The 24,911-nt window shown below is 49.8% G+C and overlaps 1 protein-coding gene across 1 annotated transcript; it reads right to left on the reverse strand.

Annotated features, from left to right (window-relative positions):
• Positions 1 to 8,838: 8,838 nt before the first annotated feature.
• On the reverse strand, positions 8,839 to 24,769 carry LOC309591455 (cytochrome P450 4B1-like). The gene is made up of 12 exons (XM_082313829.1): positions 24,510 to 24,769; positions 17,082 to 17,226; positions 16,443 to 16,487; positions 15,779 to 15,906; positions 14,340 to 14,464; positions 14,071 to 14,222; positions 13,388 to 13,494; positions 12,862 to 13,052; positions 11,748 to 11,881; positions 11,408 to 11,472; positions 10,790 to 10,872; positions 8,839 to 10,031 (listed from the first exon to the last, which is right to left on the reverse strand). The coding sequence occupies exons 1-12, from the start codon at positions 24,687 to 24,689 to the stop codon at positions 9,863 to 9,865; spliced, it is 1,524 nt and encodes a 507-aa protein (XP_082169955.1). The 5' UTR covers positions 24,690 to 24,769; the 3' UTR covers positions 8,839 to 9,862.
• Between the last annotated feature and the right edge of the window lie 142 nt (positions 24,770 to 24,911).

A 24,911-nucleotide genomic window follows, 5' to 3' on the forward strand; every position in this document is an offset into this window, starting at 1 on the left:
TACCTGAGGAGATGGAGAAGGATGAACACGCAGCACAAGGAGCCACTTTTGGGCTGCCTGAGCCAAATCTATGGCTTTGCAGTCTGCCTTGAAAATGTGGGGCTCACCTAAATAGATTGGGCGTGTGAAGGTGAAGGGTGTGAAGACAGTGATGTTACTGTGCATTTTCTCTTGTTATCAGATGAGGTTACAGAGAGGGTTTGAACAGGTCTGCCGTGATGCTTGGGATTAACCTTGAAGTTAGGTTCAAGTGGTGTATGCCAGTGTATCCAGCCAGCACCTTTCAGCAATCACCTACAAAATAACTCAGAAATCCCCCAATCCCCCTTCACCAGGCTGGTGAAATCGCTGGCATGGCATCAGATGAAACTTTTATAACAACACAGAAATTCTCACTGGTGACAAAGTCCCTGGGCAATGTGTTTGACCATGGGTTACTAAGCAGAGTGGATTTTTACCCATCTGGCTCCTTGATAGTTATTTAATAACCAGTAACAACTGTTGAGCATGAAGCCAAGGGGATATGGGCTGTCTTGAAGGTCAAGTGAAATGTCAAGCATTGAGCTGATACGGAGGGGACATAGGGAACAGAGTGGCTAACCCCACATTTATGGGGATTTGGAACAAGAAGCTGAGCTTGGGTGATATCAAAACTGGGTACCTAATCCAGCCTTCAGCCTCTGCATTTTCTGTTTCACTGGTGGAGGGGAGAGAAATGCCTTTCTCATGTATTTCAGAGATTTCATGGCAAGAGGGCCTATGAACATTTGGTCAGACACTCCTTAGCATAGCCTGGGGATGATAACTCAGGTTTTTTTGCAGGGGAAGAAACCATGGAAGTTCAAAAGAAAAAGCGAAGTGGCCACAGAGCTGCAAGTGAAGAAAAGTGAAACGCGACAGCACTGGTCTGGTCATCGTAAAGGATTTGGACAAAGCCAGAAACAGTCTGCTTAGCACCAGGAGAACCTACAGCCCTGTTGCCCCCAGGAGTCCCGACTGAAGTAAGGAGCCTCCAAAAGAAGATCTCAGCATGAAGCAGCATCTACAAGAGTCTCGTGATAGCCAGAGTGGTCTGGGGAGGTTGGCAGGGTGAACAGAGCCTTGGCTTGACCTTCTGGACATCTAAGGCTGGCAAAACTACAGTTGGGTGATAAAGGACACTTGGAAGGTCACCAAATATTTGCAGAGAGCCTCTGTACAGTTGGCTTAATGCTGTCATGTCCACATGATGGCAGTGTATGCCATGACAGATCATGCCATAAACATAAAAATCCCCAAACGTTACACTGAAGAATTCCCATCCTGTACCACAACCATCAGGCTGTGGAAGTTGCTTTCAGGGTCTTGGGAATTTCTCCACTTAATTTAGACACCTAAACAGAAGAAGGAGAGGATCTGCCTCACTGATTTAACTCATGCTGTTGGCATTCATTGCACAAGAACTGGTTTACTGAGCAGGTGAAATTTAGGTGGCAAATCGATACTTTGTCCCAGAGCATGACCTTGCAGCAGCTGCTTTCCTGGGTGTGCCTGTGTTTATTCAGATAGGAAGAGGAGTCCAGGCCCATCTGTCCCTGTGTGTTCCTGTGGTGCTTAGTGCTGACAGGTTAAATGTAATGCCAAAAAAAATAATAATGTTTCAGGCTTCCAAACACATGATATATGAGGAAATCAGGGCAAGAGCCCAGCAAGTGTTGCAGAGTAATGTGAGCTGCCTGGATCCCATCTGACCACACACGTCTCGAGGATAAATTTATATCTGGAAGCATTCAATACAGCTGTCTTACAAATATGTTGCAATACTTATTTAATTTACAGCCTGCTTCCAGTGTAAAATCCCAGTGGGATTTAGATGGAAATTGCTGGTGCCATCTAATAATAAGTTTGCCCGGAGAGCGGCGTGGGTCCTGTGCAGGGACCGCATCCCCTGGAGGTGCGAGCCAGCTGCTCTCGCCCCTGGTTCTGCTGCTCCCATCCTGCTTGGCAGCGTGTGAGAAAGTGCCACCACCAGACTGCGATGGATGGATACCCTTTGCGTGACTGGGATGTGGCTGTACAGCTATTATGACAATCTTTGTGGGGAAAGGAATAACCGCGTGAGTAGATAGCGTCTTTGCTCTGCCATTATTGAAACACCAAGCTATAGCAATGAGAAAAATCCAAGATCTTTTTAACCAAAACAAAGACTTATCCTGTTGCACCCCGCATAGCCTCTCTCATGAATTCTTGTTAAATTAGTTATCTGAAGGTCTGAATCAGGCAGCCCAAGGTCAGCTCATCATCTTTGCAATTACCCTTTCTGCAGAAAGTAGGGAAGGATTAAAGAATGAGGTAACCTCTCTGCATCTAGTCCTTGACTGTCTTTATTGCTCTGAGTTATACATCCCGTGTGACTAGGTCTTTTTATTACTACCATGTCTCTAATATCCAGGAGAGGAAAGGTAACTGGGGGGAGGTGCTCTCAGAAATTACCTTCTGGAAAGATCTGGCTCACTCTGGCACTGGGACACAGTTGTCCCAGAAGCCCTGTTGCAGCCTCAGCCCAGCTCTCCAGTTCAAAAGCTGAGTAGCCATGGAAGATGTGGGATGCAGGATGCGGGATGATGCGGGATGCAGGATGCAGGATATGAGATATGGGATGCAAGATGTGGGACGTGGGATGATGCAGGATGTGGGATGCAGGATGCGGGATGCAGGACGCAGGCTGGCTGGCCTGGCATGCAGTGCGGGCCCACGTGGGTTGGGCAGATTGGGAGCTGGGCTGCCATGCATGGCGTTACTCAGAAGAGTGTGACTCTAGCTCCTGGCCTCGGAGGGTGTTAGCACCAAGGAGAGCTTTATGCGCAGATCTGATGTTGGGTTTGGGTATGCAACTGCAGGAGGAACCGGGCTCCGCTCCCTTCCTGTGCCAAAAAGCCATGAGTGCAACACAGAGAGGAGGATGGGAATGCTGCAGAGCACCTTTCCTTTTCCTCTTCAGATATGAAGAGGCAGATTTTTAGTGAATCCTAAAAGTCACGGGGCGGACAATGACTGAGCAGAGTGAAGGCAGGAGCAGCCTGTCTTTTCCGTCCCAGGGCCAGGAACATGTTTGTTGGACCATCCAGTTGGGAAAGCAGTAGTGCAGCCTTTCCTCTACCCCCGATTCTGTCTGCTCCCAAAAACCAGACCAGAGGTACCCTGCTGTAGCCTTACACCACATTCATTGCCTTCTTTGGGCTTCTGGATTATGCAGCAAAAATAGTGACCTGCTCTTAAAAGGTCTGAAAATGCAGATTCCCCAGGCAACCTATGTCAGGGGTTAAGAAACCTTAGGGAGTGCTTTATGCTATGTAATCTGTATCCACCCAAATGCAATTTAGCAGCTGCCATTTATTTGCATGAGGACTGTTATGCCAAGTTCGCCTAGTTTGATCCCTTTTTACCTACTCCCTTTCAGGGGGTACACCATGATTTCAGCCTTGTGCTCTTGCTCATCAGATGTTCTTGCTTTAATCTTTCACATTTGCATGCCAAGGTTCATCCGCTCCTTTTTAGATGGTATTTTTTTCAAATCTTATCTTTAAAAGAAAATTGATTCTAATATAAAGATGCATGTCATTTGCTTCTAGTCACTTCAGCTATTTTGATTAAAACTTTTCTCATTTTACACTTCAGAATATGTAGGCAAGGTACATTTTTGAGTAAATGCAGTTGCATTTATACTGAAATCTCCAAACAGGGTTGAAGGACACTGTCTCATTTCATCTAGTGAAAGGAGATGCAAGTGAAAAATTTTTGAGAAATATTTCTAATTATGTATCCAAGTATGATGTTTGCTTTGATTACAACAGCAGGACATTATTGATTCGCACTACCTTTGTGAGCCTCTATATCTACAAAATACCTTTTGGAGAGACTGCTGCCTATCAGTCATTTCCCCTCTTGGTTTTGTGCAATAGCTGTGTCTGCTCTTGTGCTTTGTGCCTGTGCTTACGGACTCACGTCCTATTCACTTGAGCATTTTTTCAATTTATCAGGATAATTTTGAATCCTAATACCGCTCTCCAAAGTGCTTGCGACTTCTCATAGTTTTATAACATTTTACACTTTAATAAGCATAGTCTGCCTCTCTCCATTGCAGGGATATCCCTGATTTCGACTCAAGAGCTGCACCTCACGTCTGAAGAGGGGACAGGCAGCTGGACCGTGCAGGCATTTGCCCAGGCTGCCCCGGCGCAGCAGCTGCAGCTGCAGTGAGCATCCCCTGCAAAGCGCATGCTGTACCATCGTGCCGACGTTCCTGCTTCTTTGAGAGGAGCTGGCTCAGGCTGAAATAAATTGGATTAACTCAGAAGTGAAAATAAGTTGAACTGGGATTCGGTTTTCCTGGTATAGGTGGAAAGCCAGCACTGCCAAAGGGCAGGAAATAGAGATGAAAAAGCACATGGAAAAGCACATTTACTGAGAAATCTTATTTTCATTTTACTTTCCAGAGTCCTGATCCTTATGTATATAAGTGAGAGCAGCTGCTAAGACGGCGTGCTGATTGAGCTGCCATTTGACAAGGACTGCCTTTGGCATAAGCTTAAAGGTATTTTCAAAATATATCTTTCTCATTATAAGTTCAGATTTGTTCTTTTGGTGGAAGTCATTACAAAGGAAGGGAGTAGCATCATCATTCCGGTTATAATGTGGGGTTCAACAAGTTTCTGGTTTTTAATTCAGTAAATATTTTTCTTCCTGGGTGTCCTCGTTTCAGCTGGGATAGAGTTAATTTTCTTCTTGGTAGCCGGTATGGGGCTGTGTTTTGGGTTTAGGATGAGAACAATGTCGATGATTGATACACTGATGCTTTGGTTCTTGCTAAGTAGTGCTAAGCTGTTGCTAAATAGGTGCTAAGTGGCGCTCACACCGGTCAAGGACTTTTCAGCTTCCCCTGCTCTGCCGGGGGCACAAGAAGCTGGGAGGGGGCACAGCCAGGGCAGCTGACCCAGACTGGCCCAAGGGCTGTTCCATACCATATGGCGTCATGCTCAGTATATAAGCTGGGGGAAGAAGAAGGAAGGGGGGACATTGGGCGTGATGGCGTTTGTCTTCCCAAGTAACCGTTACGCGTGATGGAGCCCTGTTTTCCTGGGGATGGCTGAACACCTGCCTGCCGGTGGGAAGTAGTGAATGAATTCCTTGTTTTGCTTTGCTTGCATGTATGGTTTTTGCTTTGCCTATTTAACTGTTCTAATTTATTTTACTTCAATTATTAAACTGTTCTTATCTCAACCCACGAGTTTTCTCCCTTTTACCCTTCTGATTCTCTCCTCCATCCCACTGGTGGGGAGGGTGAGCGAGCGGCTGCGTGGTGCTTAGTTGCTGGCTGGGGTTAAACCACGACACTGGGAGACTTTACCTCTGAAAAGTCCTGGTTTTCAAAGGAATGAGAAGTCTGAAAAGAGAAATAGCATTTTGAAGCTCTTCTGTTTCTTAGTCCAGAAAATAATAATTAGGTTAGACTGAAGTCTGGCCTGATGCTTGTTTTTCTCATGTGCTTATTTTGGCATAAGTATGGCGTATAAAATAATCTGCCATATTCTGAAATCCCTGCTAACCCACCCAGACCAGCTAAGGGAAGTGGGGTAACCCCAATGGCTCAGGCTGGCCCCTCAGCTCCCCACCTTTGTAAGCTCCATTCATGCTCTTCCATTAGAAGTTGCTGTAAGCTTTATTTTTTAAATTATTTATTTCATTTATTTATGAATTATTATTTTTTAAATTATCAATTCGATATCACAGATTTTCAAGTCTTTTATCTAAAAAGTTGTAGGTCTTCCTGCAAACCCTTTACAGGCACACATAGTGCTCTAAATAAGCAAGACGGACTCATGCAAGTATGTGCAGGAGGGATGAGGCTGGGGGATGCTTCCAGCACTGCTGATGGGCCCTGGTGCTGAGTCTGCATAAACTGCCTGGTCTGGCAGATGCTCTCCTGGCTGCTTTCACAAGGTGATGATAACAGAAAAAGGTTGTCCTCTCACCTAGTTGGCTTGCGCTCTGCACGGTCCTGCACATCAAACTTAGGCACTGAATCCAGATATCTGGTATCACTAAGCCTTTCTTTAGCTTTAAATCTTTTGTCCTTTGCAAACTCTAACTGTGAATTTTGAATTGCACTTGTAATTTGCCCCTGTTCCCACTGGTGGGATGTCTGGGCATTTCCATGGCCCTGCAAAATAGTTCCTGTGGGTATGTTTTCCATGGGCACAAGGAGCAAAGAAGTTTCTGGGGGGTCACAGCCCAGGGTTGGCTCCACTTGCGGCCAGTTTTGTTCATTCAGTCTCTGGCTGTGGTGGTCTGATCACAAACTGCTTCAGGTCTCAGCACAGGAGAAGAGAAGAAAGGGGCTTGAATGGCACCTTGTCTTTCCTGGAGGGTCTGTACTGTCTCAGCTCACCAGGTGGCAATCTGTGGCTCAGGTCTCGCTTGAAATGAGAAATTAATGGGTTACAATCTCTTAAATGCCAGGAGAGGAATGGCAGGTACAAGGTGATGCAACCTTGCTCCATTCTCCTACCATTAGAGCACAGGTCTTCTGCTGCTGAGTCATCTGCACTGTGGCCTTCTTGGCATGGGGGCCACCTGCCGTGACGTAAACAACGCTTTCCTCAGCGTTCACCAGTTTTACTGCTATTACTTGTGTCCTTGGTCATTGATACACCAAGCCACTTGGTCATTTCACCAAGCCACTTTCCATCATCTCTCAGCAGTCCTGGCTAACCGGAGAGGTCCCAGTCAACTGGAAGTTAGCAAATGTGACGCTCACCTACAAGAAGGTCCGGAAGGAGGATCCAGGGAACTACAAGCCTATCAGCCTGACCTTGGTGCCAGGGAAGATTATGGAGCAGATCATCCTGAGTGCCATCACATGGCACATACAGGACAACCAGGTGATCAGGTCCAGTCAGCATGGGTTTATGAAAGGCAGGTCCTGCTTGACTGACCTGATCTCCTTCTATGACAAGGTGACTCGCTTAGTGGATGAGGGAAAGGCTGTGGCTGTTGTCTACTTGGACTTTAGTAAGGCCTTTGACACTGTCTCCCACAGCATTCTCCTGGAGACACTGGCTGCTCATGGCTTGGACGGGCGTACTCTTCCCTGGGTAAAAAACTGGCTGGATGGCCAGGCCCAAAGAGTTGTGGGGAATGGAGTTAAATCCAGGTGGTGGCTGATCACAAGTGGTATTCCCGCAGGGCTCAGTATTGGGGCCAGTTCTTTTTAATATCTTTATCAACGATCTGGATGAGGGGATCGAATGCACCCTCAGTCAGTTTGCAGATGACACCAAGTTGGGTGGGAATGTCGATCTGCTGGAGGGGAGGAAGGCCCTACAGAGGGACCTGGACAGGCTGGATCGATGGGCCGAGGCCAATTGTATGAGGTTCAACAAGGCAGATTGCTGGGTCCTGCACTTGGGTCACAACAACCCCATGCAACGCTACAGGCTGGGGGAGGAGTGGCTGGAGAGCTGCCCGGCGGAGAAGGACCTGGGGGTGTTGGTCAACAGCTGGCTGAATATGAGCCAGCAGTGTGCTCAGGTGGCCAAGAGGGCCAATGGCATCCTGGCTTGTATCAGGAATAGTGTGGCCAGCAGGACCAGGGAGGTGATAGTGCCCCTATACTCGGCACTGGTGAGGCCGCACCTCAAGTAGTGTGTTCAGTTTTGGGCCCCTCACTACAAGAAAGACATCGAAGTGCTGGAGCGTGTCCAAAGAAGGGCAATGAGGCTGGTGAAGGGTCTAGAGCACAAGTCTTATGAGGAGCGGCTGAAGGAGCTGGGGTTGTTTAGCCTGGAGAAGAGGAAGCTGAGGGGAGACCTTATGCTCTCTACAACTACCTGAAAGGATGCTGTAGTGAGGTGGGGTCGGTCTCTTCTGCCAAGTAACAAGCGCCAGCACAAGAGGAAATGGCCTCAAGTTGCACCAGGGCAGGTTTAGGTTGGATATTAGGAAAAACTTCACCGAAAGGGTAGTCAGGCACTGGAACAGGCTGCCCAGGGAAGTGGTTGAGTCCCCATCCCTGGAGGTATTTAAAAGACAGGTAGACGTGGTGCTTAGGGACATGGTTTAGTGGTGGACTCAGCAATGCTAGGTTAACTGTTGGATTTGATGATCTTAAAGGTCTTTTCCAACCTAAAGGATTCTATGATTCTATACAGGCCATTTTTGCAATCTGCAAGAATTCAGGGTGACACTGGCTGATGCAGTGGTGTCCTTCATGTTACCCATGCATGCAGGTGATTTCTTTCTTTTACCATTTGTCCTGAAATGGGATGTTACTGAACCATAGCAGTTGCTTCAGGCTGAAGCAGTTGCTTCATGGAGGTTTTGTTCATCGGAGGGATGAATTTGTGGCTTGGGTGCCTGGAACACCATGAGGTATGGAGATGGAGGTGAAACTGGCTGATGGACATGTCTTCTCGAGGCTGTTTGGCGAAGGGAGCACCCCCTGGCAGGCAGGTTTTACCGATGTCGGCTGGATGTGCTGGCACAGAGGTAAGTGGGGAGGACACAGGAGGGGTTTGTGGGGGGCTTGGCGGTAGCTGTAGATACAGCTGCGGTTAGAGGAGATAAGGGTGATGTGATACAGGAGGGGCATGGGCAACCCTATTTGCACAATATACTGGCCTGCTTTTTGCAGCTTCTCAGTTACAGCTGTTCTGAGGACACCTTTGGTGTGACATTTGCAGTGGGTCCGTAATATGCTCAGGGTGAGAGCTGACACAACGTATTTGTATTATCTCTATTATTTATTATGGGCACCCTTTGTCTATTTAAAATTAAAATTGGATGAAACCTTATGTTTGATAGAACCTTCTGTTAATGGGGCTCACCAGTGACCGGGAGCACGGTTTTGGTAGTGTATCACAGTCTACCCCACAAAAAGGTCCTCCTGTTTCCCCCGCTGCTTTCTATCTGCCTTATGTCTGCAGATGAGAGCTGTATGAAGTCAGCTGCTGTCTTACGGAACAGCAGCATGCTCACACTGCCAGAACCGCAGTCGACATCACCATGACGCTAATTGCAACAGCAGCATTTGGAATTTCCCAGTTTGACACTTTCTACCTTAATAATGATTCCTGCAGAGGCAGAGGACAGCTCGCTAGTGTCCTCCAGTGTACCACAAGCATACAACTCTCATAACTTTATCAGCTTGGGAAAATAAAAAAAAAAAGAGATAAAAAAACCCTTTCTAACTATCAAAACTCCTTCTTTGCAGCTTTAAATGAAGACTGCACATTGGACCCCCCTTAAGGGGTTGCCCAGGGAAGGAGATGCTGCGTTGGCTGCTGCTGCAGAATATTTTGCAGTTTAGGCAGAATTTCAGAGCCCAAACTGAAATCAGTGCTTTCAACAAAAGAGACACACTGAGTGCGAGAAGAGAGACAGAGGTCTGCCCTGGGCTGTCCCTGCTGCAGGGGAGGGCTGGCCTCTAGGCACTGAGGAAGGTGCTGATGACAGAGCAGGGCTGGGAATGGTCATGGATTCGGCCAGGACATGAGGACAAAGGTAGGATTTGGTAAGGAGGAAGCTGGTGGGACCTGCAGATGTTCCCATGCCCCTTGCAGTGGGATGACAGCCCTCATGACAGCTTTGGTTGGGCTCCGTGGTAGGGTGAAGGGAAAGCCAGCAAAGAGGCATGGCCATGCCTGGCTGCTCTGAGATCCAGGCTACCTGGGCCCAGGTGAAAAAGGGCTTTCAGCTGGTGGAAGAAGCACATAAATCAGGAATCCTCACCCCAAATCCTGCCCTGCACCTCTTGCCCCAGAGAAACATTGTCCCGTCATCTGCTTGGTCCCTCCCTCCGACGAAGGCAGGATGTTTTCCAGCATCAGTGGATTTTCTTTAGATACAGGTGAATCCCGTTCTTGGAACGAAGGATGATCTGAGGTATTTTGCAGGGAGGCTTGGCGGGATCGGGCGAGAGCTTGAAGCGGAGCAGGGTCAGGGCCAGCGCCACTTTCATCTCATTCATGGCAAACTGCTGCCCGATGCAGTTCCTGGGGTAAAACCAAGCAGCTCAGCCACCCGATCTCAGTGCTGGGCACAGACCAGCCCCTGCGGATGGATCCCAGCTATCTCACACCAGCACACATCCCTTCCTCTTGTCAGCTCTGGGGGCCCCAGTCAGCATTTTGGGTGGCAAAAGCAGGGGCATGGGCTGAGCAGGGGAAATGTGGGGTAGCATCGGGGCAGAGGAGCTCCTGGATGTGTGTTCAGTGAACACAGAGAGGGAGGGGAGATGGCAAAGCCAAAGGAGAGGCCAGCAGAGCCCAGAGGGTCTCCAAGCAGGAGGGCCTGCAACGTGTTTGTCTTGTTGGGGTGAGAGTGAGGCAAAGGGAAGGATTGGGAGGTGGGGACAAGGGAGAATCGAAGGATGAGGGGGTGGGATGGGGTCTTTGCATCGAGGAGAGGAGAGCAGGTGAGCCCAGGATTGCTGCAGGCTCCCCATCTGATGCCAGCAGGATGCTCAGCAGCTTTGGGACCCTGTTCCCTGTCCCCAAAAGGGGTCTGGCCATGTTTCCTTCCCGTTTTGCCTGCTGTTATCAGAACCCCTCCACAGCACAAACGCTTGTTCTGTGCTCGTGAACTATTTAACGCTGCAGGCCCAGGACTTCAGGCGGCAGTCTCGGAAAGCACTCTGGCAGTGCTTCCCAGATAGCAATTACAACAGCAGCACACACTTGTTGGGCTGAGCAGTTTCCAGGGCTGCATGTTTTCTCTCCCTACCACTCCTTCAGCATTCAATACACTTTACCTCATTCCAGCAGAAAAAGGCAGAAAGGCGTGAGAGTGTCTGCCAGAGATATTCTCCGGAGAAAACCGCAAAGGGTCAAACACCTGGAAATGAAGAATATGCAACAAGAAAAAGTGATTATTTAAGGAACACAGCACTGACCAGTATCTTCAGAAACACGACACCCCATAATTTCTGAACAACCCCATTGGAGAGAGAATTCATTTGGAGATGCACTGCAACTCATACACCAGACTCCCTTGCCTTCCACTGAACCTTGCACTGCTGCTGCCAAGACAAACCAGCCATTGATATGATGAAAACGGAGGAGCTGGGACTCAATTCTCCACCTGTAGGCTGAGCAAAAACATCAACCTTTTGCCTGTTAATACAACAAGCTCTTCGGAGCATTTTGTCTTACTGTTTGGACAGCACCCAGCCCTAATGCTGCTGTCTGACTGCCCTGTGCCGCAGCTGGCCCAGACTAACGCAAGGCGGCCATGTCTCAGCGTGATTCCCGTGGCCAAAGATGCTCAGCAGCAAGGGGGGGCTCTGCTTTCCTGCTAACAGGTGAAGACGGCATTCAAAGATGCACAGCATAAACAGGAAAAATTATTAGAAGGGCAAAAGAAAACTTACCAAAGGGTCTTTCCATACCGCAGGGTTTCTGTGAATGAGATAAATGCTTATTGCAGCGACGCTGCCTGTAAAGCAACAGAGGAGGAGAAAAGGGCTCAGTGACAAAGAAACTAAAGGAGAAGTTGCAGCCTGCTCACACAAAGGTCTGTCTAAATCATCATGGTCTTATCTGTCAACTGGAAACCAGTGAGGGTTTTGTCATTGGCTTCAGAGAAAACTAAACATTCTCCATTTGTTTAGTTGTAAGCAGCCAAACAGTGCAAATGAGGAAGGCACCGGCACCACAGGCAGCGAGATGTCCAAGAGCACAATTTTCTGAAGGGGAAGGGGATTTACAGACCTTCTGGCAAGGTGCGTCCATCGTGGAAGGTGATGGGTTTGCTGAGCTGCCGGGACACGCCGGGAACCGGTGGGTAAAGGCGAAGGCTCTCCTTGATGCACATGGTGCTGTAAGTCATCTTGCCCAGGTCCTCCCTGCCGGGACAGAGGCAGGCTGAGCCACACACTCCCCTTGCTGCCCTGTGGCGGGAAGTCCCTTGCCCCGTGGCCATCAGCCCCCTGGGCAGACCCCCTTGCAACAGATGGGGTGTACGGAGGGACCCACAACATCCAACTACAGGCTGCTGCAAGCTGGGCGCCCCAAGACACCTCTGAACAACCTTAGAATCCTAGATTCCTAGAATGATAGAATGGTTTGGGTTGGAAGGGACCTCAAAGATCATGCAGTTCCAACCCCCCTGCCATGGTCAGAGACACCTTCCACTAGACCAGGTTGCTCAAACCCTCATCCAGGGATTGCCCCTACTGACATGCAGGACCTTGAACGTGGCCTTGCTGAACTTCATGAGGTTCGCATGGGCCCACCTCTCCAGCCCGGCAAGGTCCCTCTGGATGGCATCCCTACCCTCCAGCATGTCGACCGCACCACACAGCTTGGTGTCGCTGGCAAACTTGCTGAGCATGCACTCAATCCCACTGTCCGTGTCACTGACAAAGATGTTAAACACCACCCGACTTCCTCCTTGTTGGGATGCATCACTCAGCTTGGACAAGGTGATCCTTGAATATTAACCTTAACACCCTCTGAACAAGCTCAAGTGCAAAGTGACAGTGAAAGGTGAAAAGCTGCAACTACAATGTCCTGTGGCAAGAAAACAGGACAGAGCAAATGGCAACGTCCGTGGTCCATGTCTTGGCATGGCATCCAGCATGTCCTCCTGGTAGGGGATGGTTTTTTCTTGTGTCTGCTCTGGCAATAGAAGCCCTGAAGGACAGGGAAGCAGATGTAGCTGAAGGATGCAGTACCTGCTCCATCCTATCAAGTCCCCATGCTCACGGCAACCTTACAAATCATTCCTTTAGCACCCCAGCTTTCGAGCCTTGAAGACATTGCTCACTTAGAAATACTGGTGATGGGAAAAAAAGATACCAGCGGAGGAAATGTGCAACCTTACCATTGAAGTGTCTCCCGGTTTCCCAGGATCCCCTGTATCTCCTCCCGGCACCGTGCCTGGTGCTCAGGGTGCAACGCCAGGCAGTACAAGAGCCAGGAGATGCCACTGGCCGTCGTATCATGGCCCTCAAACATGAAAGTGTCCACCTCAGCACGCAGGTCCTCATCGGACAGTCCAGCTCCGTTCTCGTCCTAACAGCCCAGAGACACTTTCAGTGGCCCATATCTATCTATCTATCTGTACATAAAAATACATTTTTTTTATACTGGCCCAGATATATATGTAAAATATAATAACCCAGGAGGGAACATTATATTCTTTCAGCCCTTGCAAAGGAGTGCGGTGATGCCCCTGGGATACGTATAAACAAAATCAGTCTCTGTTCAGACTGAATTCAGGGCCTCTTTTCCTTTGCTTATAAATCCCTTTACCCACCTACTCCCATATTAAACCAGCAAGACTATGAAATCCCTCTGCATGTTGTATTCCCCAACAGAGGCTACCAGCGTCACTCCTTGCCACTCACTTTGGCACACAGCAGAATGTCCAAGAAGTCCAAATGTCTCTTCTCCTGGATCTTTTCAAATTCCCGTTCATCTTTAAGGGCCTCCTTTCGCTCGTGGATCACCTTGTCTGGGGAAGAAATAGTTAAAGGTTCAGCAGGGGCAGGAGACGCTGAGCTGCAAAACTGTCCTGCCAGTGCAAAGCTCACCCAAGGGGGTGAACACCCCTCAGTTCATGATGCATTTGACGTGGGCGCTTCTGCATCCCAGGCACTTTGGCTTTTTCAGCAGCAAATGCCGTGCACATTACCATCCTTTTCTGCAAACTTCTTTCTCCACCACAGACTCTTCAACCTATTTTACCCACCCCTCCTGCATTAAAATCATGCCTGGCCTGGAAAGGAAAATCATTCCTTGCATCGGTGTTGCCTGCAGCACCCATCCCTTGTCTCACCAGTCTCTGCTCATTTAACAGGAGCATTCCCAGAGGAGAATTCCTCCCTTAGTCCAGTTTAATAACCCAGGAGCTGTGAGCTTGCATCATGCCTACAGCAGACCACTGCTGCAAGCTGATGCTCTGCTTGGATCCCGGCTCCAAGCCTCTGGCCAGGATCACTGCGTGGGCAAGGAGGTAACTCGACTGCCTCTGGTCAGCCATCACCCACCCTGCTCAAAAGCTTTGGGAGAGGATGAAGGCAGGGAATACCTGTGTGGTCATGAGCGAGCTTGCAAACCTTCCTGAACTGATATCCGTGGGGGCTGAGCCAGTAAATGATGTCGTTGTGGTAGGGGAAGATGCGGAGGCGCTGGTGCACCATGTGGCACAGGTCATAGACAGCCTGGATGTAGGTGTTTTTCCTGGGGAGAGGGGAACGGTGGAAGTTTGTAAATTTGGGACCATCACGATAAGTGATTTGCCCACTTCCCTTTGGAGCTGCAAACTTTCTGCCAGGGTTTGGGGCAGCCAGCACTGACCTGTTGGTTTGGCAGTTGCTGTGACAACTGAAGGCACATTTCATGATGCTATCAAGAGTCATCAAGCTGACGTGCTCAAAGAGCTCCACCGGTTTCCCATCTGTGATCAGCTGTTCCCACTTATCCTAGGGTGCAAAGGAGACAGAAATGAGAAGGCAAGGGACATTGCTGCACCATCTGCAGTCACCTGCTGGTTAAACTGAGTGCTCGGCTAGGGATACATCCCAGCGAAATGGGAAAAAGAAGAGGATCTCTTAGTTGCCCTCAAAATCCCGGAAGCTAAGAGCGGGATGGTTAATACAAGATTCACCTCAGGCAGTTGCTACTCTCAAATCCTGGCAGCAGTGAGCCCCGGTACACCTACCCTGGGGCAAAGGCACCCCGGAGAAGCCCAGGATGGGCACATTGCTGGGTGAGGCGGCATGTTACCAAAGTCTTTCTTAGGATGCAGTGTGTTTCCTGCACAAGAGCAGCATATGTCAGCACTGGGCTTCACCAAGCCTGTGTCTTCTGTCTCTCTCCTGCAAGCACGTATGGCTTTGGTGCCTTTGGTGTCTAAGATGGAAGCTTCCCTCTCACAATCTCGCTCCCACTGTGTTTTTCCAGCATAGAATATAGGAGCTCTTGCTCCACTCTTCCCATGAGGGATCGCTAGAGAAACTGTAGTGTCTCTCTTGCCTGGCAGACATGAAATGATGTTGAATCCTCTGTCCCTTCATGGCTGTAAGGAACCAGTGGACTCAAAAGCTGAGAAAGGGAGGAGATGGAGGAGGACAGTCACATCTGAGCTGCCACAGCATGAAACCAGGCTGGGGAACAGGGCTTATATGGACAGATTTATGTCCTTAGCACATACAAAGATTGCCACCTGGTGGCTTGGGCTCCCACAATAGGCATTTTGCATCATCTGCAAGGAATTATAAACTGCCAGGCACTTGTGTGCATTGCAAAAGCTCTCCTGGCTCTCCAGCCCCCAGCTCCTGGCTGCTCCCTGGGCTGGTGGGAGGGAGGACAGCCAGGATCCATATGGAGCTGCTGGGGAGGTTGGATGGAGGGAGGCAAAGGAGAAGGAACAGATCTGGCACCCAGGCTCCTGCTGGTTCACGTGCATAAGGCCTGGTGCCCCTCACCTGTAATTCACACTGGTTTCCATCGTGCCCAGCACCGACGGATGGAAGAACACTGCAGTTTCACTGGGTATTAGGTAAGGCAGGGATTGCAGTCCAGTCATGGGTATGTTGACAGCAAATGATACCCTTTAACCTTAGGTCACAGCGTAGCTCTGCTCCAACCTTTGTATTTTCGGGATTTATTATGAACCTTTATTTACTTCAATTTTTCATTGACAAAAAACCCTGCTCCAGCATTTGCCTCCTAACCAGTCAGGATCAGGGAAAAGAACATAGGGCAGAGAGAGGGGCATCAGCTATGAGACCTACCAGCATCACGTTAGTAGACTCTGCCATCAGGGCCACGTACGGTTTCAAGACATCGTAATGAAACCCCGGAGTCAGGAGTTTTCGATGTTGGTGCCATTTTGGTCCATGTAAGATCAGCAACCCGTTCCCTGGGGAGACACAGGCAAGCCGTGTTTTGCTGGGCACAAGCAGGCTGCTTTCACCTGCCTGCAGACACAGCCTCTGCCTGCAAGGAGTATGATTAAGTTTGCGGTCTGAGCTGCTATGAGAGAGTGTTTCCAAATGTTGCCGTTAGCTCCAGGGCGCCCCGGGCTGAGCAGAGCCCTGCTCACTGAAACCACACAGCGCTGCCTCCAAAAAGAAACATCAGCACTGCTGGAGCTGAGAAGTTCAGATCAGCAGACGCATTTTTCACCGGCCCTCCACTGAATCTGAGCTTCACCTGTCACCGCCCTTTGCTAACTACGGATGTGTAAGTAATTCTCTTTTGTATGTATGACTATGTCTGAACTTTCTTTCCTCGAATCACAAAAAATAGCATTACTTAGTACTTTTTCCAACACACATAATAATTTCAGGAAGCTTTTAGCTGCATCAAGGAACAAGCACCATGTTGTTTATTTATAGCATGTTCTTGACTAACTTCAGAATCATTCCTGGTAGGCACAGCTCTGGGAATACATACCGATCCATGGGACAAGGTATTTATAGCTGATGTTATCCTTGGGATCTGTAAAAAAAATCACCAAGAAAGAGAAAAGAAAAAGGTAAATGTTTCATTAGCACCAATCTCCTGGTTTGCACCTTAAAGCTCCCTCTGGGCTCTCACTTTTCATTGGGTATGAAGCAGAATCGGTGGCATCCCTGCAGAATTCAACAGTATTTCACAACAAAACAGCACTGTTTGGCCCAGCTGTGAGAAATACATATAAAAGCACACACCCAGACTGGAATAAACAAGAATATTGGTAGTGCAAAGTCTGTGCTGTGTGATAAACGATTAACCCTCCCAGACAGCATTGTTTAGCACCTTTCTCTCTCAATTCACTAAGGATACGGCACCCAAAAGATAACTTTTCAAGGAGCACTTGAGGAAGTTTGATGTGCCAGATTTGGAGGGGCTCCCGTCACCCCCACAGCCCTGTGCCTGAAGCACCGAGGGCATGGCACGAAGGAGGGGTATTTCTCCATGCCTATAGATGATTTCCGCAAGATGATTTCACACCTCTCTGCAAAACCCTGCCTTGCTGTGAATTTTTAGGCTGGCATGGGAAATCTGCAGGCTATGGTTGTTGCTCTGCAGCTGAAGTCATCACCTTCTCACCTCCTCTGGCCAACAGAGCCTTGGCATAGCCGGGATCGGTGACAACCAGGAATGCTGAGAAACTCCCGAACCAGAGAGGGTGAGCATATAGGTACTTCTGTGCCCAGATCTCCACCTTGTCCAGCACCTCCTCCTGATTGAGAAACTGTAGTTGTGGGGAAGTAAAAAAAGAAAGAATACTTAGATTCAGAGGGGAAAAAAAATGATCTCCCAAACCACTGTCTTAAAAAGCTCAAGGTCTTTCTGTATCACAAAACCAGTTAATGGCAAACAAGGTGTTGTCCCTCTGGGTTTGCAGAGCATCCGAAGTAGAGATGCTTGTTACTTTTAAACCTCATACAAAATAATTCTTCCTTATCAACTGACCCTAACCATGGAGGACATCCTTAGGGATAGTGGTAGTGCCTAGCAGTGCATGTACCTTACCTGCTCTTTTTCCATGGCCACCCCAAAGAAGACTCAGATTTGCCCCAGGCAGCATCTGCACTTTGTGGCGTGCAAATATGTTCTCTCCTGCACATGGCTGAGCCATTAGCACCCTGCAGTCGTGTGAAAATACAGCAGCACTTTTACAGCAGCCAACGGCATCCTTGCTGTGTCTGCTCCAGTGCAATGATGCCTCCTGACCGGGAAAGCTGGGCCACAGCTTCCTCCAGCCATTTAGGCGGAGAAAGCCAGTGTCCAGGTAAAATTCAACAGAATGAGTCCACAGTCACCAGCAGAGTGTACAGAGGAGGGGATGCTGGTTAATAATGTCAGATTAAGATTTCATTGATTTCCAGGAATTGAATTTAATAGGTCATGAAGAGCTGGTGCTCCTGGAAAAGTTCATCTCTGGTCCTTAGAAGCTGCACGCTGAGGAGTAATGTGAGCACCAGCATTTGTATCAGCGACACTGGCATGTTCACTCTTTGAAAGGGATCACTGTTTTACGCTTTTATAGCCAATGTTATTGTATATTAAACAGGCAATGTCCAAAGAACAAGTGCAAAGATCGGTGGAAAGACCCAAAGTCACAGGCCAAGAAAAAAAGATCAGAGACACAACACCATATAAGAATTCCCTTTTCTTTGAACAGAAACCACTCTGCCCTGGCATGCAGGGGGAAGGATTTTGGTGAGCTAGGGCTGAAATAGCTGCTGCTGCTTTGACTTGAAGCTTGAAGTTCAATTACATCTGCATACTGGTGTAGAAATCAGCCACAAAGTCATCCTGTTGACTGAGTCAAGTGAATATTTGCTCAGTCGCCTTGGTGCTGAGTTAGCTCAGCTCAGCTTTAAGTTTGGCTAGTGTTTCTCAACCCAGGTGATGGCTTGTACTCAAATAATTGCCCATGTCAGGCCTGTCTTGGAGAGGATGCTTGGAAGCCGTGGAGTGACTGCCAGGGGACTGTGCAGGCTGTGTGGGGGCACAGCCGGGCTCCGTGCACCGAGGCTGAGCCCCCTTCTCCGCAAGCCGGGGGGGTCGCTGCAGCATGTCCCGTCTGTCTCCCGTGTTTGGCAGAATCACAGAATCATAGAATACCAGGTCGGAAGGGACCTCAAGGATCATCTGGTCGAACCTTTCTAGCACAATCTAGACGAGATGGCCCAGCACCATGTCCAGCTGAGTCTTAAACATGTTCAGCGTAGCGGAGTCAACCACTTCCCTGGGGAGATTATTCCAATGATTGACTGTTCTCCTTGTGGAAAATTTACCGCTCGTGTCCAATCGGAATCTCCCTGGGAGTAACTTGTACCCGTTACCCCTTGTCCTCACCATGTGACTCCTTGTAAAAAGGGAGTCTCCATCTTCTTTGTAGCTCCCCTTTAAGTACTGGCACATGGTGATGAGAGCACCTCTAAGCCTCCTTTTCTCAAGGCTGAACAAACCCAGCTCTCGCAGCCTGTCCTCATACAGCAGGCTTCCCAGACCCTTGATCATCTTGGTGGCCCTTCTCTGGACCCCCTCCAGCCTGTCCACATCTTTTTTGTATAACGGGGACCAGAACTGTACACAGTATTCCAGGTGTGGCCTGACAAGCGCCGAGTAGAGAGGGATAATGGGATAATGACTTCTTTATCTCTGCTGGTGATGCCCTTGTTGGTGCAACCCAGCATCCTGTTGGCCTTCTTGGCCGCAGCAGCACACTGTTCACTCATGTTGAGCTTCCTGTCCACCAGGAGCCCCAGGTCCCTTTCCACGGAGATGCTCTCTAGCCAGGTGGATCCCAGTCTGAGCTGCACTCCTGGGTTATGTTTTCCCAGGTGCAAGACCTTACACTTGTCTTTGTTAAAGTTCATAAGGTTCTTGTTAGCCCACTCTTCCAGCCTATCCAGATCTTCCTGCAGGGTGGCTCTCCCTTCCAGAGTGTCTACTTCCCCACTCAATTTGGTGTCATCTGAGAACTTCATCAGGCTACACTTGATCCCATTATCCAGATCGCTTATGAAGATATTGAACAGCGTTGGGCCCAATATCGATCCCTGGGGGACCCCACTTGTGACGGGTTGCCAGTTTGAAAAAGAGCCATTTACCACCACCCTTTGGGTGCGGCCTGCCAGCCAATTCCTCACTCACTGCACAGACGACTTGTCCAGGCCATAACGCATCAGTTTCTCCAGGAGGAGGCCACGGGGAACCCTATCGAAGGCCTTGGAGAAGTCCAAGTAGACAACGTCGACCGCTTGCCCCATGTCAGCCGAGCAGGTCACTTTATCATAGAAGGCCACCAGATTTGTCAGGCACGATCTGCCTTTTGTGAAGCCGTGTTGGCTTTTCCCAATCATGTGCTTCGTTTGACTCGTGATGGCCCCCAGGAGGATCCGTTCCATGACTTTCCCAGGGATTGAAGTAAGACTGATGGGCCTATAATTACCCGGATGCTCCCTTGAGCCCTTCTTGTAGATAGGGATAACATTTGCCTTCCTCCAGTTCTCTGGGACATCCCCCGATCTCCATGACTTCTCGAAGATTACAGAGAGTGGCCCCGCAATGACATCAGCCAGCTCTCTCAACATCCTCGGGTGGATGGTGTCAGGGCCCATTGATTTGTAGACGTCAAGCTCCTGTAATAATTCACATACTAACTCATTCATCACTGATGGTGGATCTATGTTTGGATCCTCCTGGATTTTTGTTCCCAATGCCTGGGATCCAACAGTGTTGGTAAGACAGAGGTGAAGAAGGTGTTGAGAACCTCTGCCTTTTCAGCATTGTTGGTGACTGATTCACCTCTACTGTTTAACAGTGGGTCTATGTTTTCCTTCTGTTTCTGCTTGCAACTTACATACCAGAAGAACCCTTTCTCGTTATTTTTGACGTCTCTGGTCAGTTCCAATTCAAGTTGAGCTTGAATTGAGCCTTCGGCTGGGGCTGCACGGCTAGAAGGCGCGTCCCCTGGGTGGTGGATAGGGGATCCCTCTCTGGAGGGTGCACCGGATAAAATTGAAGAAGGTGCCGCGAACCAACGCAGCCTAAGGGAAGGCCACCCTGACAGAAAAACCACTGGCCCTCCAAGTCATGGGGGTTGGGCAGGAGGCCAACTACCTCCTCCTGGAAAAAAAAAAAAAAAAAAGTTGCAGAAACGACGAGCATCAGAAATGGCGGGGATGGAGAAAATCAGTAACGAAGTGAGGAGGAGGAGATGGAATTGGATCGGTCATGTCCTGAGGAAAAAATCGACAGAAGACTGCGCTGTGGCCCTTGGGTGGACTCCAGAGGGAAGAAGAAAGCGGGGTCGTCCAAAAACGACCTGGCGTTGGATGGTGGAGGTGGACGGCATGGCACGCAGCCGCAGACCGATCGAAGTGGAAGAATGATGTTCGCACCTTGTGTGCCTCCTGGCACTGAGAGAATTCAGTTCAGTTCAGTTCAGTTCAGTTTTTGTCTTTCTAACTGCATCTCTGCACACTCTGGCAATGCCCTTGTAGTTCTCAGTGGACAATTTTCCACTTCTCCATCTCTGGTACTCATCTCTTTTGGTTTTAAGCAGACCCAGGAGCTCGTGGTTGAGCCAAGGGGGCCTCTTGCTCTGCTTACTTCCTTTTTTTTTATAGGGGATAAACTGGTTTTGTGCTTCCAAGAGACCATTCTTGAAGAACTCCCAGCACTCACTGGTTCCTTTATCCTCCATGGAAGCTTCCCACGGAATCCCTCCCAGCTGAGCTCTGAGCGAGCTGAAGCTTGCTCTTCTAAAATCTAGAACCCTTGTCTTGATGCTAACCTTCAGCATGCTCAGCCGGGTCCCGAACTCCACAATATTGTGATCATTGCAGCCAAGGTTGTTACTGACCGAGATATTACAAAGCAGGTTTTCTTGGTTTGTGAATGGCAGGTCCAGCAGTGCCTCCTTCCTGGTTGGCACATCTAACATTTGTAAGAGGAAACGGTCCTCTACGCATTCCCGGAACTTGATGGATGACATGCGAGCTGCTGTATTGTTCTTCCAGCAAATGTCTGGGTAGTTGAAGTCACCTATGAGAACCAGGTTCTGTTGAGCAGAAGCTTGCCTTAGTGTCCCAAATATTGCTTCATCGGCTTTATCGTTGTGGTTTGGCGGTCAGTAGCTGATGCCCACTGTAAGGTCCTGCTTGGAGACGACCCCTCTGATTTTAACCCAGAGGCATTCAATAGAGCACTCACAATCACCACAGCTGACTTTGATACATTCGAGGTTTTCCTTAATATAGAGTGCGACTCCTCCAGCTCTTTTTCCCTGCCTGTCTTCGCGAAACAGCCTGTAACCATCCATCGAGATTCCCCAGTCATGTGAGTTGTCCCACCATGTCTCAGTTACTCCTATGATATCATAAGCTTCTGACTGGGCACAGAGCTCCAGTTCCTCCTGTTTGTTTCCCAGACTGTGTGCATTTGTATACATACACGTGAGGTGGTTGCTCCTCTGGTACACACCTTGGGAGACAGCTAAGGAACACCCGTTGCCGCTCTGGTTGGCCTGACTTACTCCCCAGTTGGATGTGGTGGCATGAGCATTTCTGTTTTGGACCCCACCCCCCGAGTCCTTCAGTTTAAAGCCCGCCTCACCAAGTTAGCCAGCCTGTTGCTGAATGACGAACTACATCCAGTTATCATTTATGATAGAAAGTTATCGTTCAACTTCTCTTGCTCAAGTTCAAGATTTTGGACTTATTAAAGAGAACCATCAATTTCTCTAGTTGCAGAGATCACGTTGTGGGGTAAAAGGAGGCAGCCCTCTCCAGCGCCCACCCCTTCTGCAATGCCAGCAGAAGCGGGGCTTGGCACAGTGCCTTTAGCCAAGTGATCCTTGAACATGTGAAAGTCCCTGTGATACGTCTGCTTGTGCTTCCTCCTGTCACAAAATGACAGAAAGCATAAATGGAAATAATTGGGAGATGCTGAGCAAGCCTCGCTGGCAAAAGTCCTAATGCTAGAAGCCTTTGCATCCAACCTTGTTTTTGGAGCGCCAGCCTGTTTGTGCTATCGAGAACTAACCCTGTGCTGGCAGAGGGTGGGATGGGTTTATTTGAGAGGAGAGATTACCCCCAAGGTGAGTAACCTCCATCTGCTGTGCCCAGCACTCCCGGGGGCAGAGAGTGTAAAGTCCTGCGGGTTGCGGAGGAACAGGAACGGAAAGCTCCTGCTTCTTAACCAGGGCTCCAGCTACCAGGCTCTGGATGAAAGACCATCATTTCTACTTCTTCCTCCCTTGGGGGCTTGAAAAGAAATGTATAACCCCAGCTCGGGTCTAAGGAAGAAAGGTAAAAGCCTGATCTCACACAGAAATGCAAGTTTTGGAACGGATCCAACACTAAAAGCACCTGGGAAGAGGCACTTAAAAGCGCTTTTAATGACTACGCACCAATAGCAAATGAAACAGAAAACACAGGAGCTCAAATCTGAGCAGGAAGCTGCTCCATACTAAATCAAAACCAGGCTGGCTCCCCTCCACCAGCCGCCTGCACAGAGCAGATGCAGGCAAAAGGCTGCTGAGGGACCGACAGCACCCCCGTGCCCAGGGGCAGCTCCCCGCTCTCCTCTGCTTCCCACCAACTGTGGCCTTGGGAATTCGTTTTGGCTAGCTTGGGGCTGGCACCCCTAAGAATGTTTTAAAACAAACTAACTGATGTGTTCCCAGGAGACCCACCCAAAGCACAAAAAATATATTTGAGATACTAAACTGACGTGAATCAAAACTGGCAATTAGTCACTTTAAATCAACAGAATAGGAAATGTCAGTTCTCTCCCTGAATACAGCTCTCAGGTCCTCCTCTGAGGTGCATGTAAACTTTGTATTCAGCATGTGCCCAGAGCATTGCCAGCTTCCACACTGGCTCAAGGAGGTGTTGGGCTCTGGGGAATTCAGCAGCATTTAATCAGCGAATGATTAAATTTGCAGAACAGGAATTCTTCAAAAAATACTGTCTGAGGTAAAAGTTGAGCCATGAACAACCTAGCCATGATGGGAGAGACTGACTGGCACAAATGGTTAAACCCCATTCCAGGATAAATAGTCACAACTGAAAAACAAGCAAACCTTTAATTGCAGTTTTAAAGTCTAACTGGCAGCGCAACAAAGCCCTGAACTGGCCCATCTTTGTGCTTACATTGCCAAAAGACTGCCTGTCCCGTCCAGCGCAGCAAAACTGGGGCTGCCATGGCACAGAAACAAGCCCCAGATTTCCCAGCTACTTTTCAGGGTGCCAGTTATTTCATGTGCCACAGATTTGGCCAGAGCAGGGCATCAGCAAAGCCCAGGCAGGGCAGGGTGATTTAAAGCAGCCTTTAGCATGTATGGAAAAGCCTTTCGCATCAGGCAACAAAATTACTCCTCACGAAGCTGCCGATGAATGGTGCAAATCTGTTTGCCAAGGCAGCCAGACTGATACGTGCAGACAAGCGCATACCTCGGGGAATAGGCATCCACACCACGAGTGCCCAGAACAGGGCTTACTTATGTACGCGAGTTTAAGTTAATCACGGCTTTAATGCAGCCTTAAAAAGGTCCGTGGCCCCTGTGCCGGATGCTATAGCTGGGATGCGTTTTGTGGCTTAGACGTGACTCAGAAGGATGAACGCCCTGTCCAGCTCCCCTGGCTGTGAAGCCGATGCAAGCTGGCAAAGGAGGGAAGGTGCCTCAGCGCCGCAGGGACAGCTGCAGCGGCCATGCCCCGACTTCCAGGGGAGCGGAGAGGCGACAGCGGAGCCCGCCCCGGGACAGAGCAGCAGGGCTCCGCCGCCTCCAGCCCCACGGCCGGGTTGCAGCCCGGGGCGACCGCGCCCACGCCGCCTTTTGCTACCGCTGTCTTTACCTGCGAGCCAGCCACCGCCTCCCACCGCGCCTCCTGCAGCAGCCTGCGCGTGCCGCTCTCGCGGCATCGCCAGCAGAGAAAGCAGTTTCTGTGGCCGAGAAAAAGGGTGCCCGCTGCCTCCTTCCCCCCCGGCGGAGAGACCCGGCTCTCGCCCTACCTCCAGGACGTGGCCGAAGAGCCAGTGGGTCGGGTGGCCGGGGAAGTCGGCCAGCGCCCGGAGCAGCTCCCGCCGCCGGTGGTACAGCTGGATGGCCTTCAGCAGCAGGCAGGTCAGGCAGAAGACGGCGGCCAAGTGCAGCACCCGGGACACATCCACGCCCAGCCAGGAGAGCTTCATCCCCCCCGGCGAAGGCGGCGAGCGGCCGCCCGCCGCTGCCGGCTGCCTCAGGCGGGGGCCGCTGTCACCGCCCGGGCGCCCCGGCCGGCGGCGGCCGCGCTCAGCCCGCGCAGGGCGGAGCGGCGGGCGCGGAGCCCGGGCGGCTGCGAATCACGGCCCCGCTTGTTGGGGGGCGTGGGCAGCCGCGCGGGGCGGCGTCGCTCCCCTGCGCGCGGGTCCCGC

The sequence above is a fragment of the Platalea leucorodia genome (genome assembly GCF_965183815.1).
Source record: "Platalea leucorodia genome assembly, chromosome: 5".
Taxonomy (NCBI): Eukaryota; Metazoa; Chordata; class Aves; order Pelecaniformes; family Threskiornithidae; genus Platalea; species Platalea leucorodia.

Coding starts and splice junctions, on each gene's coding strand:
- LOC309591455 (XM_082313829.1), bottom strand. CDS start 24,689: ATGAAGCTCTCCTGGCTGGGCGTGGATGTGTCCCGGGTGCTGCACTTG. Junction 15,907..16,442: donor ATACCTTGTCCCATGGATCG/GTATGTATTCCC, acceptor GTGTCTCCCCAG/GGAACGGGTTGCTGATCTTA. Junction 13,495..14,070: donor GCTCGCTCATGACCACACAG/GTATTCCCTGCC, acceptor TTTCTTCCCCAG/ACAAGGTGATCCACGAGCGA.